Below are 16,354 nucleotides of genomic sequence, written 5' to 3'. Positions count from 1 at the left end.
TTTGTTCAGAATCTTTTTTTTCTAGGTTTTTCTCCTTTAAAATTGGGTGCGTCTTATAGGCCGGAGCGTCTTATAGTCCGAAAAATACGGTAAGTTGAATGGAACAAGGGAGAAGGGGCTATATTATGATTGAAGCGCACCTTGACCAATGCTTTATTTGAACAGTCCACATAAGTCAGTGAGTGCATAATTATGTTGAATAAGGATTAGTGAAGTAACAGAAGAACATATATTGTAATGCAGAATATACATTTGAAAACTGTTTTTCATTTATTTATTTCATCAGAGTTGTGGCCAAAAGGCATTATTGGACTAGTTTCATTTTAGCACCACTTTGTATTTAGGCTGGGATTTTGGATAAGTGTCACAGGTGTTTTTTAAAAAAGGGTGGGGGTGGCAAGTGGGATAGAGGGTGTTTGGAGTTGACTAGAAATCTGCTTTAAAAGGGTTGCAAAACAAAATGATGTTAAAGCTTCAAGGGTAGAGAAAATATAATAATTACACAAATACAATAGATATCTGAAAAATGAATATACAGTAGAGTATTTACAGTAGAAACACATTTAAATCAATTACATTCATTTTTTTGTTGTTTGGTATTAACCAAATCAGTGTGCAAAAACAATTCTATACATTGATATATTTATGTATATACAGGTACTCCCTGGGTTACATATGAGATATGGACTGTAGGTTTGTTCTTTTGTTTGTATGTAAGTTGGAACAGGTACATTATTTTAATAAATGCAATTAGGACAGATGTGCGTCTCAACATATTATTAGGCAGCATGGTATACTGTAAAAAATGCTCACTGTGAGTTAATCACAAACAAAGCAAAAAAAAATCTTTATAGAGCCTAGACATTCATTAACTTCTGGAGCAAGCTGTGCTTTGATATGCAAAAAGAAACAACTGCAGAGTTTGTTTTGGTCATTAAGTTACAAGATGTAGCAGAAAAGAGTCCTTAAGATCACCCACAACCTCAGCTGTGTTTAGCAAAAGATTTGTTCTGCAACTCGTGCATCAAGCCCCCATCCTGCACAGGGCAAGCAGGGAAGCCCCGTTCGTATCTAGTAGTCGTCCGTATGTCAGATGTCGTTAACTCGGGGACTACCTGTAGCTTGGCTTTGTACTGGTTTATTTTATCTCCTGAAAAGTGGTAATTATTTTTATTAAATAGGCTGACTGTTCAGATAACATAACAAAATCAATTGATATACAAATTAAGTTCTATCCTATTGTAAATGTTTCTAATATTCTCAAATCAAATTTAGCACTGCAAGCCAGATACGTTATAATTTCAGTGTTTTTTCCAGTATTGCATTGTAAATCTGTGAAGTCATCGGCTTGTATCTTTTATCAGTTTCATTCAAGAAGTACAAGGGGTCTTTTATGACTGCTGGGTTGAAGCCTTCTTTGACCAGTTCCACCTTGCGTTGCTTGAAGGTTCCAGTAACTTCAATAGAGTCCTGTATTCCAAAAACAGAATGTAAAATATCACAGCATAGCAGCCCTTAAATGTGATGGTTGAATCAGTTTCCCTTTTCTCTTTCTCTCCATAAACAATTTCTATACCTGGCTCTTCCACTGTACCTATGCAGAGAGTCTCGGTAGCTTCCTAAGCTAAACTGTCTGGCTTTGTTCATCTCTATTACATGGGAGATGATTACTTTACATATGTAAAATAATATTGTTTCCAGTGTATCTGACTGGGACAGACTTCAAGTAAGATCAGAGGGGGATTTCTGCTGTCTCTAAAATTGTTTTCAGCTTGATGAAAGAAACCTTGTGCAGCCACCGCATCTATAGACTGGTAGGCTGCAATAAAATAAATGTTAGTTCTCGGGTTTAATTGTTGTAAGGTAGGATGTATTGGCCCTATTACCATTTAAAAGCAAACTTTCATTTTAATGAAAGTCCAACTCAGGCACCATCTTACTTTTTTAGATGAAGTGTTTTGACTTTTTTATGTCTTCAGACTGGTCAAGTGACCTGCAGGGCCCTCTTCTTTGGATCTTCTCCAGTAATGGCCAGCACAAGGCAAGTAAGAGAGCCAAAAACTGCTTTTTTGTTTTAAAACCTTGCTGGGGGTGGTTGGAGATAAGCTTTATGTCTTTGAGTTATTCTATTGTAAAGTGTTGTTTTACAAAAAAATATTTATAAAGCTTTCACCCATGACACTGTATTCACAGGCCATTTTGTGTTTTCTATAACGGTAAAATCCACAGAAGCTGCTAACTTGACTTGATGTTTAAAATGGTGTTGGCAACAGACCTTCTTATGTGTAAGATAGAGAGAGAATCCCCTTACCTGTATTCTCACAAATCGAGGTCTAGCATAACTAGGCAAATAATCCACCACTTTTCCATAAAGCTTTTCTCCATCAAATGTCTGGCCTTCCTTAAGTTTAATTGCTGCCATGCCAATTCTCCCTTCGTGATCTAGCCAATGAGAAAACAAAGTTAGATAGTTTTTTACATAAAGCTTACAAAACTAAATATATTTCATAATGCTTTGTTCAAAATGGCACTTAATGAAAATAACTGTGCTTTTAATATAATTGAGGAAACCAAGTGAGACTCAAAACTGGTACAAAATCAACATACAATTTTGTCTCTGCAGAGTATACACTATCTTTTGTAATTACTATCTTAGATTTTTAAACCAGGGCACTGTCATTTTGAGATGGAGGGTTGCCTTACTATTCCTAGATTGTTCTGTGTGAAAGTATGATTGAATACTTACAAGGAACTGGGACACCATATACATTGGCCTCCTCAATGAAATCCGTCATTCCTACAATATCTGCCACTTCTGTGGTTGCCACATTTTCACCTTTCCAACTAAAGGAAAAGTGCAAATTTTAGTCTATCATCAATAAATGGGTGTAAAAACAGCATAACAGAATTTTCATATATAACCATTAGTTTGAAACAATAAAAAAAAAACATTTAACGATTAACTGTAATGAAGCACCCAAATGTATTATTTTATTTCCAGTTTTAGTATCCAGATATTCCTGCCAAACAGCACAGCCTGGTTTAAGACCCTGGTCCAGCGACCGTACTCACCAGACACCAGTTCCCCTAATCTAACACTGCACTCTTCACCTATAGAAAGCCCCTGCTCAGCCTCGGGATACCAGTTGTGCCGTCCCAGCACACGATTGCCCCCAGGACTTCTGTACACAAGGAATGGTGCCTGGGTAAGGACTGACATAGGATCAGGAGCCCACAGATAATGCAGTACCAAGATTCCAGCAGAGACAAGCCCAGAATACAGAGCCAGAAGTAATTCACAGGTAATCCGTCTACCAGATGAGGTATTCAAGAGCAATACAAAAATAGTGTTGGGGTCAGTCCATTCATCATAACCCCACACAGTCAATAACAGGTAAGGTCAGCAACAGTAAATCTTACAAATTCATACACCAATAGCAGAGTTTAGCTTAATGCTACAACAGGCACTGGTGAATGGCAGCAGAAAGACTATAAACTCCCAGCAGCCAATGGCAGTGCAGGATTGAAGGACTAATCTGTTCCTAAAATCACCTTCAGGTGTGCCCAGACTCAGAGTGTTTGCTGGGGATGCTGGGAATGTACATCTCAGGCTGCATGGAAAGCAGGAGATGCGTAGTTCACTATTCTCCTTGCTGCTGCAAATCACAGCACTGGACAGAATAAATGGTATGGGATACTGCACAGCACAGAATTGCTGGCCCGATAAGCGTCTCCTAACACCTGGTATTTGACTTCCACTATTGCAGCAGCACAGTGTTCAAGCCCCCCACCTTCCCACCAGATGATTGGACAGCAGAGGGTAAGCACTTAACTGAGGCAGCTAATCACTTTGCTGTCTTCTGCTATAATCCCACCAAATCATGCAGGCTATGTTTTTTTCGCAGCCCAAACATACATCCAACGGCACTTCTGTATGTTCCGGCATATTGAATGAATTGAAATTTCACACTGGTGAAAACATCTGTGTAAAGTAAGCTTAAGTGCACAGTGTCAACTGCTCGGCACTCCGCAAGATGAAGATGAGTCCTTATAGCTGGAAGCGCTGAAGTTTTCACAAAGGCATTACACTGAGGTTTCTATGTTTTAGTAGAGTATAAGTTGGTTTGAATACATTTTATTTATGCATATGTATGTGTTATTCAACTTAATGTAATAAACCTCATACATGTCTTCATGTTAAGTCTAGGAATATCCAACACATGTTATATTTCAGTTTTGCATAGAGTAGTTAAAGTAAACTGGCAGGCAGATTGGTGAAAATCACCTAATGTTGGAAGAATAGACAATTGTCTCCATTAAAAGGTTTCCCTGGACCCCATTTTTGGGGAGACTTACCAAAATGAGTATTCACTGAGTATAGGAAATAAGCTGTGATAAATGATGATATGCTGATCAATATTTTTAATTACCTTGCACACAGTTCTGTATTCAGAATGAATCCAGACATCTTATTTACTATCATTTACTGTTTAGGTGAATGTACGCCTATCAAAGTGAACAATAACTTGCTAAGTAAGCAGCCACTTTAATCGCTTCTTTATGTTTCTAATTTGTAAATGTTAGATAAGGATACAAGTACGCCTGGAGCAATGATTTGTACAATCTCTGAATTGCCTAACCTGCCCAGGCTTTGTGTTCTGCAGGGACATGGCACAGGTGCATCGTGTTACTTACGCTACAGTTTCCATTGACAATAGGTCCACTTGGCTTAAAATAAACATGATGTACAATACAATCCCTGTGCAATTATTCCACTGAGCACAGATCTAGAACACAAATACAGCTTCTGCTTTATCTGTATTTACCGGCAGAAATCTGTGGGAAAAAACGCCTTGTTTCTGTAATAACAGATGGAATTACATCTGGTGTAGGTTAGAAAATGATTCAGGTAAACATGGGTAATATGTCAGTAAATTATCTCCAGACTAAAGATGATTAGACTTATAAACATCAAACTTTCATAAAGGTGAATGGCTGAAAACACTCCGTATAGGGCTAATCATTACTTTGAATATCAGCAGTGTTCATTGCTGATCTGTAATACAATACATATGGGATACACATAGCATACATGATACATACACAACACATTTAACATGATCTACCCATTGATTTAGCCAATAATTTGGTAAGATCATATGCCAAAAGCTGCACATTCTTCTCCTGTCCAACTAACCAAGGCTGACTGTCAGCTCTGCCATTTTACTGCATTAGTTACACAGCAGACAATACAGAAAAAATCCACTTTTAAAATTAGTGATAAGGCAGGCTTTTATTGCAGAAAGGGACAGGTGATGTCCTTTCTTTAATACCTGCTTATTACCTGCCTCTTAAAAAAAAATCTGCATTTGTATAGGGATCTGGGATGCACCATGTATCTGAATGAACTCCCACACACACACAGTTACGTCATCCTGGCCAGGCCAATCAAGATGGCCAAATATCAGAATCGGTAAGAGGTGAAGAGAGAAGGTCAGTGTAATTAAACAATTGTGATCAGGCAGGATTGGTTATTTTATTGCAGAAAGGCCCTGCCTGATCATTTATTTATAACATATCCACTGTTTAATGGAAAAAAAACAGCTCCCTTGCAGTACTTCTACCCTGAGTGACCTAGGACATACTGTGACCATTGTCCTGCTCCATGTGGGGGTATCACCACTGCACCCTGACTTCACAATGTAATGACAGAGACAAGGCATTCTATGAATCTTATCACACATCAAGCCGCTCTCTCGGGCCTTCACATTGGCAGCAGAATATCCAAAGATAAAGTGCTTTAAAGCAATACATTTAAAGCAATAAATTTAATATTATAAAAATCACTAAAAATGAAAATTTAAAGATAATTTCATACCGAAAAGTGTCTCCTACACGATCTTGGAAAAAAATAAACCCATCACTATCCTCCATGATCAAATCTCCAGTGTTAAAGTATAAATCTCCCTTTTCAAACACATTGTAAAGTCTCTTCTTCTCAGTCAGGGAAGCATCCCCTGCATACCCAACAAACGGGTTTGTGACAGTAATTTTTGAAATCAGCAGCCCAGTTTCTCCTGTGGTCAAACAATAATAGAAGTTATTCAGAGAAACAAAAGCTTTCCAAACAATGTAAAAAAATCTATGAAGGACACTGTCCATGGATTTCTGAAATCAGGTCAGGAAGGGTTAGGGGCACAGATTTATTTGGAATCTATAGATTATGTCATCCCGAACAGATGGTATTACCAACAAGGGGTTCAGTTTGACGAGGGATGTGATTAGAAAGAACCCAGCCTTGGTTTTATGGCAAACATGTGAGGTTCAAAATATGTGGTCCTTGGCAAGTTTGGGTCACATTTACCTTGGTGTGTGACTTGAGTTTCAACTTTTTTTGATTTTCAAACTCAAAATGATTTGCATGGTCTTTAAACCCTAAATAGCAGGCTCAGAATGGCCAGCAATGGCGGCTTTTGGATAAGCCAGCCCCACTATTTAAGGGCCGTAACTGAGCCAAAGGAGCGTATTTACATGATAACAGATCACTACTACTGTTTTCTTTTTTCTGGTCGCCAAACTAATAAAAGGGGAATTGTTTTTACTGGGTTATCAGTGATTGACCTTATTATCATAATTATGGAATAAAAGTTTCTAGGTGAATTATAAAGGGGTGATTAGATTGAGTTTCCTTCAGAAATATGGAGATCACTGTCTTTGGGAAGAGAAAATTACGATCTTCTAAATGTGTCAATGCTGCTAAAAAAATTTTTTTATTGTAAATATTTTTTTTTGTAAATATTGTAATATTCTTGCAAACAGCCTCCTATAATTGGCCCTTTATCAATAGGACCCGAAATGTCAGTCTGTTTAAGGAGAACTGACAAACTGCATAGGAAGAGGTTTGGGTCAGTCAGCAAACTCTTGTGAATTGCAATGGTAAAGTTGTGTCTTTCTTGGTCAGTGAATAACCCTGATCCTTGAAATTTGCTAATTATCTTAGTAAAAGCTTGGAAATCCCTTCCCAATCCATGTAATTATCACAATACCAAGTATAGGATTATTACAGTTGGTAATGGTTGCAGAAATAGGAAATAACGTGCTGTTCTCTAAAGACATCAGAAATTTCAGTATAATTGAACTAAAATCTGCTATAGCACTTTTCGCAATCTTTGTAAAGTTGTGAACATTTTTTAATGTATAATCTATACAAGTGCACATTAATGTAAGTTCAATATTCCAAAATACCTTTAGCTACATTAATGCAGTGTCCTGAAGCATCTCTTACTGGTTCATCCTTTTCCACATCGTACCTGATCACTGAATACGGCCTCATAGCCTAGAAGACAACAATCTACAAAATTAAATGATAATGAATGTAATTTATACCTTATAAAAAATGATCAGAACTGTTTTGTACCATACTATTTTATAACAGCAATACAGCCGCTGTATGTTCAGTGCGTTATGGGGCCATTTATTGGTTCAGTAGTGAATCTGAATTGTGGTGCTCTTTATTATACGGTGTTGCTGAAAAGGCTTATGCACATTTTTTTATTTGATTTGATGTGTTGGCAGCACATTTACATGAAATATTCTGCAACAGATAACTTAAAGTGTGAATCCAGTCTAAATGAATATACTACTAGTGTTGCAGATATCAAGCCATATTTTTCATCTTTTCTAATGTCTAATATCTTAGTACTGGCTATAAAAAAATACAATGTTCAAAAAAGTAAATGTGAAAAATGACAAGCGAGCCATTTAAAGTGTTGGCTCAAGACCAGATACATTCATGTGCTTTAGAAAATTATTAAACTGAACCTAAATACCAATCTATTTAATGAGGGCAAAATCAAGGAACCCCGCCAATTTCCTAGAATGATTATGTAACTCGGTCAACATGAACTGTTAAATCAGTTGTATTGTCCTATAAAAGATTAACAGCCTAAGGATTTTGTTGTACACTGTGATATGTTGGCGATGGGCAAAAGTGGGAAATTTATTTTTGCCATACCTTCAAAAACATTTGAATAGAGCATGTGTCCCTAAAAAGAGTTTGTCCACTCCCAAAACCATGATTTTTAGGTGTCCCCATAGATTATTGCAGGTCCTCCAACGGGCACATGGCCATAGTAGTATGCACACCCAAGAAGTGTGTGGAGACACCAAGAACTGAAATATTGTTTTGTGGACCCTTCATAGTGAACATGTATAATGGATGACAAAACAAGAGGTCCACTTTAATGATGACTACTGTGCACATAACTTCTTTCCCTTCACTATACCAACAAGCAGGAGAGGTCTTATATGAGCTGCAAGTCATGACCTGGAGCTTACACAGAGCTGAGCTAATTGGCTGCCAAGGCACCATGTAAAAGTATGATGCAAAAGGATGAGAAGTGGAGGGTAAAAATATAATTTACCTGAAGGGAATATCTTGAAAATGTATTCTCACCTTGAGGAAACGGTTGTTTTTTCCAGCTGCTCCTATTTTCCCTGTGTAGTTGAAAAAGAAGGAATTGCCTTCTGTTGCTGCATAAAATTCACATATTTTGATGGGACCAAAACGACTGATGAACTCTTTCCAGACATCGCCCCTGACACCATTCCCCATAGCAGTCTGGACGCGGTGGTCCTTGTCGTTGTCTTTCTAAAAAACATTCTACATTAATTCAAAAGAAATGGTTCTTCCTTGTTTTAGGGGTAATGCTAGGGAGGTAAATTATTTTTTCATGTTCTGTTCTTAGGCTTCAATGTTGCAGAATCAGCCAAGCATGATAACAGTTTGAAATATACATTATTATGAAATCTGCCAGTTTATGGATGTTAAAGTAATAAAGAAGATGGAGATTAAATTAAAAAAAAATTAACAGAAAATAGACTAAAACTTCCTTTTGTTTATTTCAGGTTAAAAAGACATTTTATTGATTGCTTGGCATATTTTGAGTTCCTGTGCTTAGTGCAAAACTCAGTATTATGTAAGATGTATGTAAGATGTATGTAAGATAAAAATATTTAAAGCACTAAGTTTTCTGATATACTAGAACACACAAAGCCATATTATGAACAGGCTACATACCAAACATAAGTTAAGATGTCTGTATGTTGAGCAATTACTGATTCAAACTTCAATTTTTATGTATCTTTAGAACACAATATCTTACTGGTCTGGAAATGTTAACTTTTGGAGTTTTGCATTTACCTTTGGAGTGTTGCATAAGTATCGCAGAATTTCTCCTATGTACTGGAAGGCTGTAACGTTGTATTTCCTGCAGTCATCCCAGAACTGGCTTGCTGAGAATTTATTTCTTATTACACAAGTGGCTCCTGATTTCAAAAAAAGAAAAATGAAAACACTTCACAAAGTTACAGGCTACAGAAGTATAATTAAAATTAAAAAAAAAATGTATAGTGGGAATGGAGTGACATACCATGCTGAATGCATCCACGGACCCCAATCATGAGGCCAGCACTGTGGTAGAGAGGTAGTGGAATGTACAGTATATCCTTGCATGTAATTCCAGACAGTGTACTTATTGATGAACTGATCAGCAGACGGCCTTGATTTATAACTGCAGCCTTGGGAAGACCTTTCAGGAAGAGATGTTTAACATTATATTGATTGTTAACTGTGGTCAGTTATTATTCATTTGGAATATCTCTATTTGGTCACCACTGGTTTATTACAATATTTTGCCTGGGTTGCTGAAATGCTTTATAAATTCTAAATGGCACATGAGATAACTTTCTACATTATAGTTAATTAACAATAGTTTTTAATATTGCTCAATTTTTTTGAATACATGTATAATATATATATATATATATATATCACCAGCATGGTTCTATCAGAACAGGGAGCTAAATATTGATGGACAATGTTATGTCATTTTAAAAATATGAATTCTAGGAACCTAACTATGAACATTTGTCATTATTTGTGTTCTGATACTATACCAAACATAGTTCAGAGTAATGCTGTACAAGTTTATCATACTGCTTTACTTTTAACAATAAATAGCTGTTCATTTTAATTATAAATAATAAGTGCATCAGTAAGTGATTCACAGAACAATGACTTGACAAACAGGTTAAATTGTATGTATTGTTTTTTGCAGACCATTTTATATTTTTCTCCTTGCTGTATGACCCATGACCCATGTTCAGTCTGGATTTGTGGATAATTATTGTAGTGCCAAAAAAAAATAAAAATGAAAAAGCCAATCAATTAACAAATGTTAAATTGCAGTGTTTAGTGATTAGTGAATGCTAAGTGCATTCTGCAATGAATGAATCTACTCCAGTACATAATTATGACCATATATCTAGTTGACCTCACTGATCTTAGATTTCCTGGCAGAGAACTACGTCAATGATAGAGGGAAAAGGTCTTTGGATTTGGGCCACACAAGAAGTAAATTCCAAAAATCAAAATGGTTAGCATAGTCAACATGACAGCGAAAAACAAGGCAAACAGAAAAAAAAAATTGAAATTCAAAGTACAGGCAAAGATGAAAGTCTGTAACTTGCTAACACAAGTTTGTCATTCTGCAGTCACCAAATGCAGCCAGAAAAAGCAACCTTGCAGCTTATAAACATAATTTATAAAATATAAATTAAGGCGGTTTAATATTAAATACACATTAGTACATAAACATAATAAGTAAACATAAATAAACATAATATTATAATTATTATTATACAGGATTTATATAGCGCCAACATATTACGCAGCGCTGCACATTAAATAGGGATTGCAAATGACAGACTAATACAGACAGTGATACAGGAGGAGAGGACCCTGCCCCGAAGAGCTTACAATCTAGTAGGATGGAAACTGTTTTACCAAACAAACTATTGTTAATTCCGTTCTTCCATTCCAATTTCCATAAGACTGCACAGTCAGGTCCTATACTCCTCAATGCTCCTGTAGGTTGTATGCTAAATACAATCAGGTCTGGAATTTCCCAGCCTGTGATTGGACAGGAAAAGCCAGCAGCACACTGATGAGATTACCATTCTGTTCTCCCAGAGCTTGTTGTAGAGCTTGACTGGTATTCTGTTCTTCGTTTTTTAATATGTACAGGGAATTATAAAAAGCTTCTATTAACCCAACTATGGGTCCTATTTTTTAAGAAAATAGATTTATTGATCTTTTTAATGAAACCATAATTGGATAATATGGTGGCTTTTCAGGTGGCTGCCTGATGTTCAGCTTTAGGACCAGGGGAAGGAATTGCTATTGAAGGTAGATACCTTTAGGCGTCTTTGTTGTCACATTTTTTTTGTAGGACTGAAATGTTTTCAAACTTTGTTTTGACGTTATATTAACTAAAAGTGAGTATGGTTGCTCAGACAGTAAACATAAAGTTCCAAAGTTGACTGGTTATGCAGTGGGTAAAGGTTAAACATTAAGTAATGTACAGCTTACATTTTGCAGCTGGTATTCTATCACTAATTTCTGAACATAAATTAAGTGAAACATTTTGCACAGAATTATGTGAATTACTAGCATATTAAACAATTCAAGAGCTAAATTGTGTTATATTTTCAGAATTCAGTGATTTTTTTCTGAGAAAATGGCTGCACGAGCCACCAGTGAGCACCCTAACAATATGGAATGATATGGAATAAAGAGAAATAATACCTGTGGTTCCAGATGTGTAGATGTAAAGTGCCGGACTTTTTACATTTTGACCTGATCTGAAGGAGCTGGGGATGGGATCCTGAGAGGCAGCTTCTATTTTGTCTAGTAGACTGTACACTCCTGGAGTGGGTGATTCTCTGCTCAGATAAAACACCAGCACCTCTTGTTCTGTCAATGCCGGCAGAACTTCTTCCACAGCATTCCTTAATTCTAGAAAAAGCAAAACACCATATTGGCCCAATCAGAAAATCTCTAAACATTTTTCACTCAAAAGTACTTTTCAAAAAAAAGTTTTCCAATAAGCAGTTTTCTCAACCTCTGGGGGAACCTTTAAAATACCCTCAGGATTTTAGGGAAGCCCTGCTATAATTTCTATATCCATAGTTAGCATTACAGAATGCCCCACTTACAGATAACTAAAAAGATCATTGGTGATCCTAATGTGTCCTCAGAGACACAAAGTGCTCATTGCTCAAGGAACATTTTGCTACCCCTGGAGGAACCTCAGGATTGCACTGAACCCTGGTTCAGAAACACTGTCTAGGAGAAACATGTTGGCCACTGTTGCTGATCAGAAACAAGATTACAGATAAGGAAATCAGAACTTCTGCATAATTTGATGACTCAAAGTACAGAAGCTACTGGATCTGCATGGCAGCTTCAGATCTAATACCCTTACTCAGTACCAGCTTTGTTTAATAATGCTTACATATAATATATTTGGCACCAAATATTTGCAAGAGTTCTTACAGAGGCACAGGGGCAATACAGGTGAGGTAGGTGTAAGTGGAGCAATGGGCTGAAAACAATCTTTGTCATTACACCCTGATTTCAAAAAGAAAGTCTTTTTAGGTCACCAATCTGAAACAACCAGACAGTGGCCCTGACTTATTAAAGCTCTCTAAGGCTGCAGAGGATACATTTTTATCAGTGAAGCTGGACGATCCAGTAAACCTGGAATGGATTTCTTCAAAGTCATTTGCTCTTTGCTAGAAAATGTTTTAAATTCTGGACCAGATCCATTCCAGGTTTGCTGGATCACCCAACATCTATGTGGCCATGCTGCAATGCACCTTGTGATGCCCTGCATTATATTACAACAGCCCATTTATTTGCTTAAGCAGTCTCTTTTTTTTCATTTACAATTGCACAGCAACTCATGCTAGTGAGTTACTGTGCGTTGTGGTCCGTCCAGAATGAATAGCACCAACATGTTTCACATGCATTACTCTGTTACAAGTGTGGATGGAGCCTTGGAATATTCAGCAATGGCAGACACTTGATTCCTTTACAATATAGCTATAATGGGATAAATAACGAGGATTCCATTACTGACCTGAACCTAGCAATTCCAGATGTCTCTCTGGGTCTGGCCCTGTACATCTTAGTGACAGGCCTAGTATGAGAATTTAGTAAAATATACGTCAACATTTTTTTCCTATGGTAATTTTAGGTGAATCCAGCTGATCTGGTCATGGAAGCCAAATCATATCTAGCCTCAATATTTTCATAATGACATAATTTACTACATAAACCAAAATACAATTCTTTTCTCCAACTCTTCTTTCTCATGAAAAAGATCTTTTCTACATACTGTAGTAATATATCAGTTATAGAGGAGTGCTGCTTATAGGCTACAGCACTTTGTACATTGCTCTGTATAGAATAAATCCTTTAAAGTTTAAAGTCCCATTTTATCACAAATGCCCAATCAGCTTCTTCTCATTTTCATACTTGCTGACATCTTCAAGGCCTTTTCCAGGCTACAATAAGTACTTCAGGTATATCTAATCCCAAGGACAACAATGTAATATTTTGCAGTTCACTAGTCTCTTGATGTGGTGACTGCTTTGGTTATCACCTGGTGCTCTAGCCATGAAAATGTCCAAGAGTGGCAACACTCACTGCACTGTATCTATGGGGGAGAGGTGTAGCCACCCTTGGATTGAGTCACTTGTGGAGAGGGGGTGTTTGATCAACTTGTAGATTTAGATGGACCAAACTAAAAATCAAAGCCCAACTCCGGCTAACATATTTTACAACAGTTTTTTGGGATGTTATTGTGGTTTTAACTAAAATAATAAAAGCTTTTGGGTTATATGGTTAATCTTCTACTGCTTTTAATAATCAATTTGACCTAATAAAGGATGTTAAAAGATAACAGACTGACTGTCAGGATAAACAGGCAATAAAACTTTGTTACAGAGGGAATGCAGAAAAATAAAAACTGCTAAATGCATCATATATGATAATTATTTCTATGCTTTTACTTACCTGGAGCAGCAATGATCACTTTAGCTTCACAGCACTTGAAGCAATGAAGGAAGGACTTGGACCGTATGTTGTAGTTCAGACATGCCATGGGACAACCTAATTTGACCAGTGCTAGCCAAATCCAGATATAGGCAGGCTCATTACCAAGGAAAATAGCCACACAGTCTCCTTTTTTTAGCTTTGCATGCTCCATCAAAGCCCATGCAGCCTGATTGCTTTTAAGGTCTATATCCTTGTAGGTATATGATTGGTCCTGGTATAAAATAAATGGCTGATTAGGTCTGGTAGCAACTTGTTTTAGAAACAAATCAATCACACCAAACGAGGGGGATTGTTTGAGCGCTTGCTCTATCTTCTTCATGTAGATGATGACTTTGTAGAAGAACTTTAGGTCCTGCCACAGGTAAGGCATGAATATCCGCTTAAGCATCCAGAGCACAGGGATGGCAAGTAACACCGACTTTGCCACAGACATCTTTCTGAACAGGAGCGTGGACTGTACCTGCATGTTGAACAATGGATCACAAACAATGAAGTACATGAAGGTGTGTACAATTCACAAACATGCTGCTCCAGGAGGAGAATCTTGTACTATGAACCGTGAGAAGGTCACATTTCATACCTTTAACCTTTTAACTGCCTTGGAAACTTTCAAACCCTAAGGAATGTTGTGGACGCAGTTGTGTTATAGGTGTTTTACAGTACTGGGTAAAACCTGGTATAGAGCCCCCTCCTGCGAGATAGGCCAGAATTGCATCAGATTGGATAAATTTGCTTGCACAAGTAGAATGAGTCTGGTCTTAGTGTTCTATGGCTTTTAATGTCACTAGAACAGCCAACAATTATAATACATTTGGAAAAAGAAAAGACAACTTTGCTGCTAATAACTGTTTTATTTATTTGATGTTATAAGGAATTTGTTTGTAGTAAAACATTAAGTGCTGTAGAATTTGTAGAAGTGTCTTGTATGTATCCTTTAAAGTCCCACTGAAAAAAAGTGGCAAAAAGTTGGCTTTCCATACATAGGTGTAAAGATTCAGGATCTTTGTATCTTCACTATTCTGACTTGGAATGACTGATAGCAAGCTGCGCAACTCATATATTTCTCAGTAATTAACGGATAGCCAACTACGTACAATAGCTTCACTTTGCCAGTTTTGGAGTAACTATCTGGGACTGAAAAATTACTTTAAATGTGAGTTGTAAAAATTTCAAGAAAATGCAATTTTTACAAATGTTTACTTTCTTTCGTATTTAAAAAATGAGAAAATGAGAATATATGTATTCAAATCTGGCTACAGAACAGCGCTATCTGTTCAGGAAAACAATGTATGATAATTTTGGGTAGGAACAAATGCTGAAAGTTACAAAATTGAAACACTGTTAAAATGGAAAGAAATGCTCTGGGACTAAAAGAGGTATATTGAGAAAAAAGCTTATGTTGCCATTTAAAGCAATATGTCCTGTATCACTGTCTTTATTCATCTGTCATTTGCTACCCCTATTTAATATACAGCGCTGCGTAATCTATTGGCACTATATAAATCCTGTTTATTAATAATAATATAATAATAATAATAATATTAGTGTATGTGTATGTTCAGGTATGAATTACGCTCAAACCTAGAGCATATACCAGGATTCAATTTCCTTTTGTTTCTGCAATAACAGCTTTACTCTATTATCCATTGAGGGGAATAATATTGTGCAGCTAGTCACTAGTCAACAAAATTGTAAGCTCCTGTCGCCATATATAAATTCTCCCACAGCCGGCCACTGTTAGTTTTAGCTTAGGGGTAAATGTATAGAATGCTACAAATTTATTTTTTATTTTTTTTACAAAAGATCATTTCCTAATATTTAACTTACCTAGGGTGAATATAACATTTGTTTGGGCAAACTGAATGTAAAAGTATAAAAGGGAGATAAGCGAACATAATAAGTGCAGACATAAAGGGGTCTGTTTATAAAGCAGTGAAACTGAAATTCTCTAAAACTTTGGAGAATCTTCCATGTCCATGTATCACAATGGCAGCAATTGTTTCTCCACCAGGGAATGTTTCAGCGAATGTCATATTCTCTCTCCTATTATTCGACCTCAAGTGGTATGTCAGATTACAATGATAAACTAAATTGATTTAATGTGTTTTCATTATTTTTTCCTGTTACAATGACAGTGTAACAGGAAAACCAGGCAGTATGTTTCTGAAATATGCTGGTCTGGTGGGGGTAAACATGAGTGGTCGACTTTCAGCTAGGTACCAAGATAAAACCACTGCTATTGGCTGGTGGATATAACATTCACTCTATATATAGCCATTTTTATGCTGTCTGTGTCCTATTTGGGTAATCTCCATCACTTTCAGTCACTGCCATTGATCAGTTCATAACACCTAGAGCCAAGTTATTACAAAAGATATTTGTAGCAATGGG

General features: G+C 36.7%; 1 protein-coding gene across 1 annotated transcript; it reads right to left on the bottom strand.

Moving 5' to 3' along the window:
- Positions 1-247: 247 nt before the first annotated feature.
- On the bottom strand, positions 248-14,635 carry LOC140324387 (long-chain fatty acid transport protein 2-like). The gene is made up of 10 exons (XM_072402252.1): positions 13,922-14,635; positions 11,648-11,857; positions 9,432-9,590; positions 9,203-9,327; positions 8,456-8,650; positions 7,246-7,336; positions 5,879-6,077; positions 2,747-2,844; positions 2,312-2,442; positions 248-1,470 (listed from the first exon to the last, which is right to left on the bottom strand). Exons 1-10 carry the CDS (start codon positions 14,460-14,462, stop codon positions 1,294-1,296), a joined length of 1,926 nt encoding a protein of 641 aa, XP_072258353.1. The 5' UTR covers positions 14,463-14,635; the 3' UTR covers positions 248-1,293.
- Positions 14,636-16,354: the final 1,719 nt, after the last annotated feature.

The sequence above is a fragment of the Pyxicephalus adspersus genome, chromosome 2, assembly GCF_032062135.1.
Source record: "Pyxicephalus adspersus chromosome 2, UCB_Pads_2.0, whole genome shotgun sequence".
Lineage (NCBI taxonomy): Eukaryota > Metazoa > Chordata > Amphibia > Anura > Pyxicephalidae > Pyxicephalus > Pyxicephalus adspersus.
This window is presented reverse-complemented; position numbering and strand designations above follow the sequence as displayed.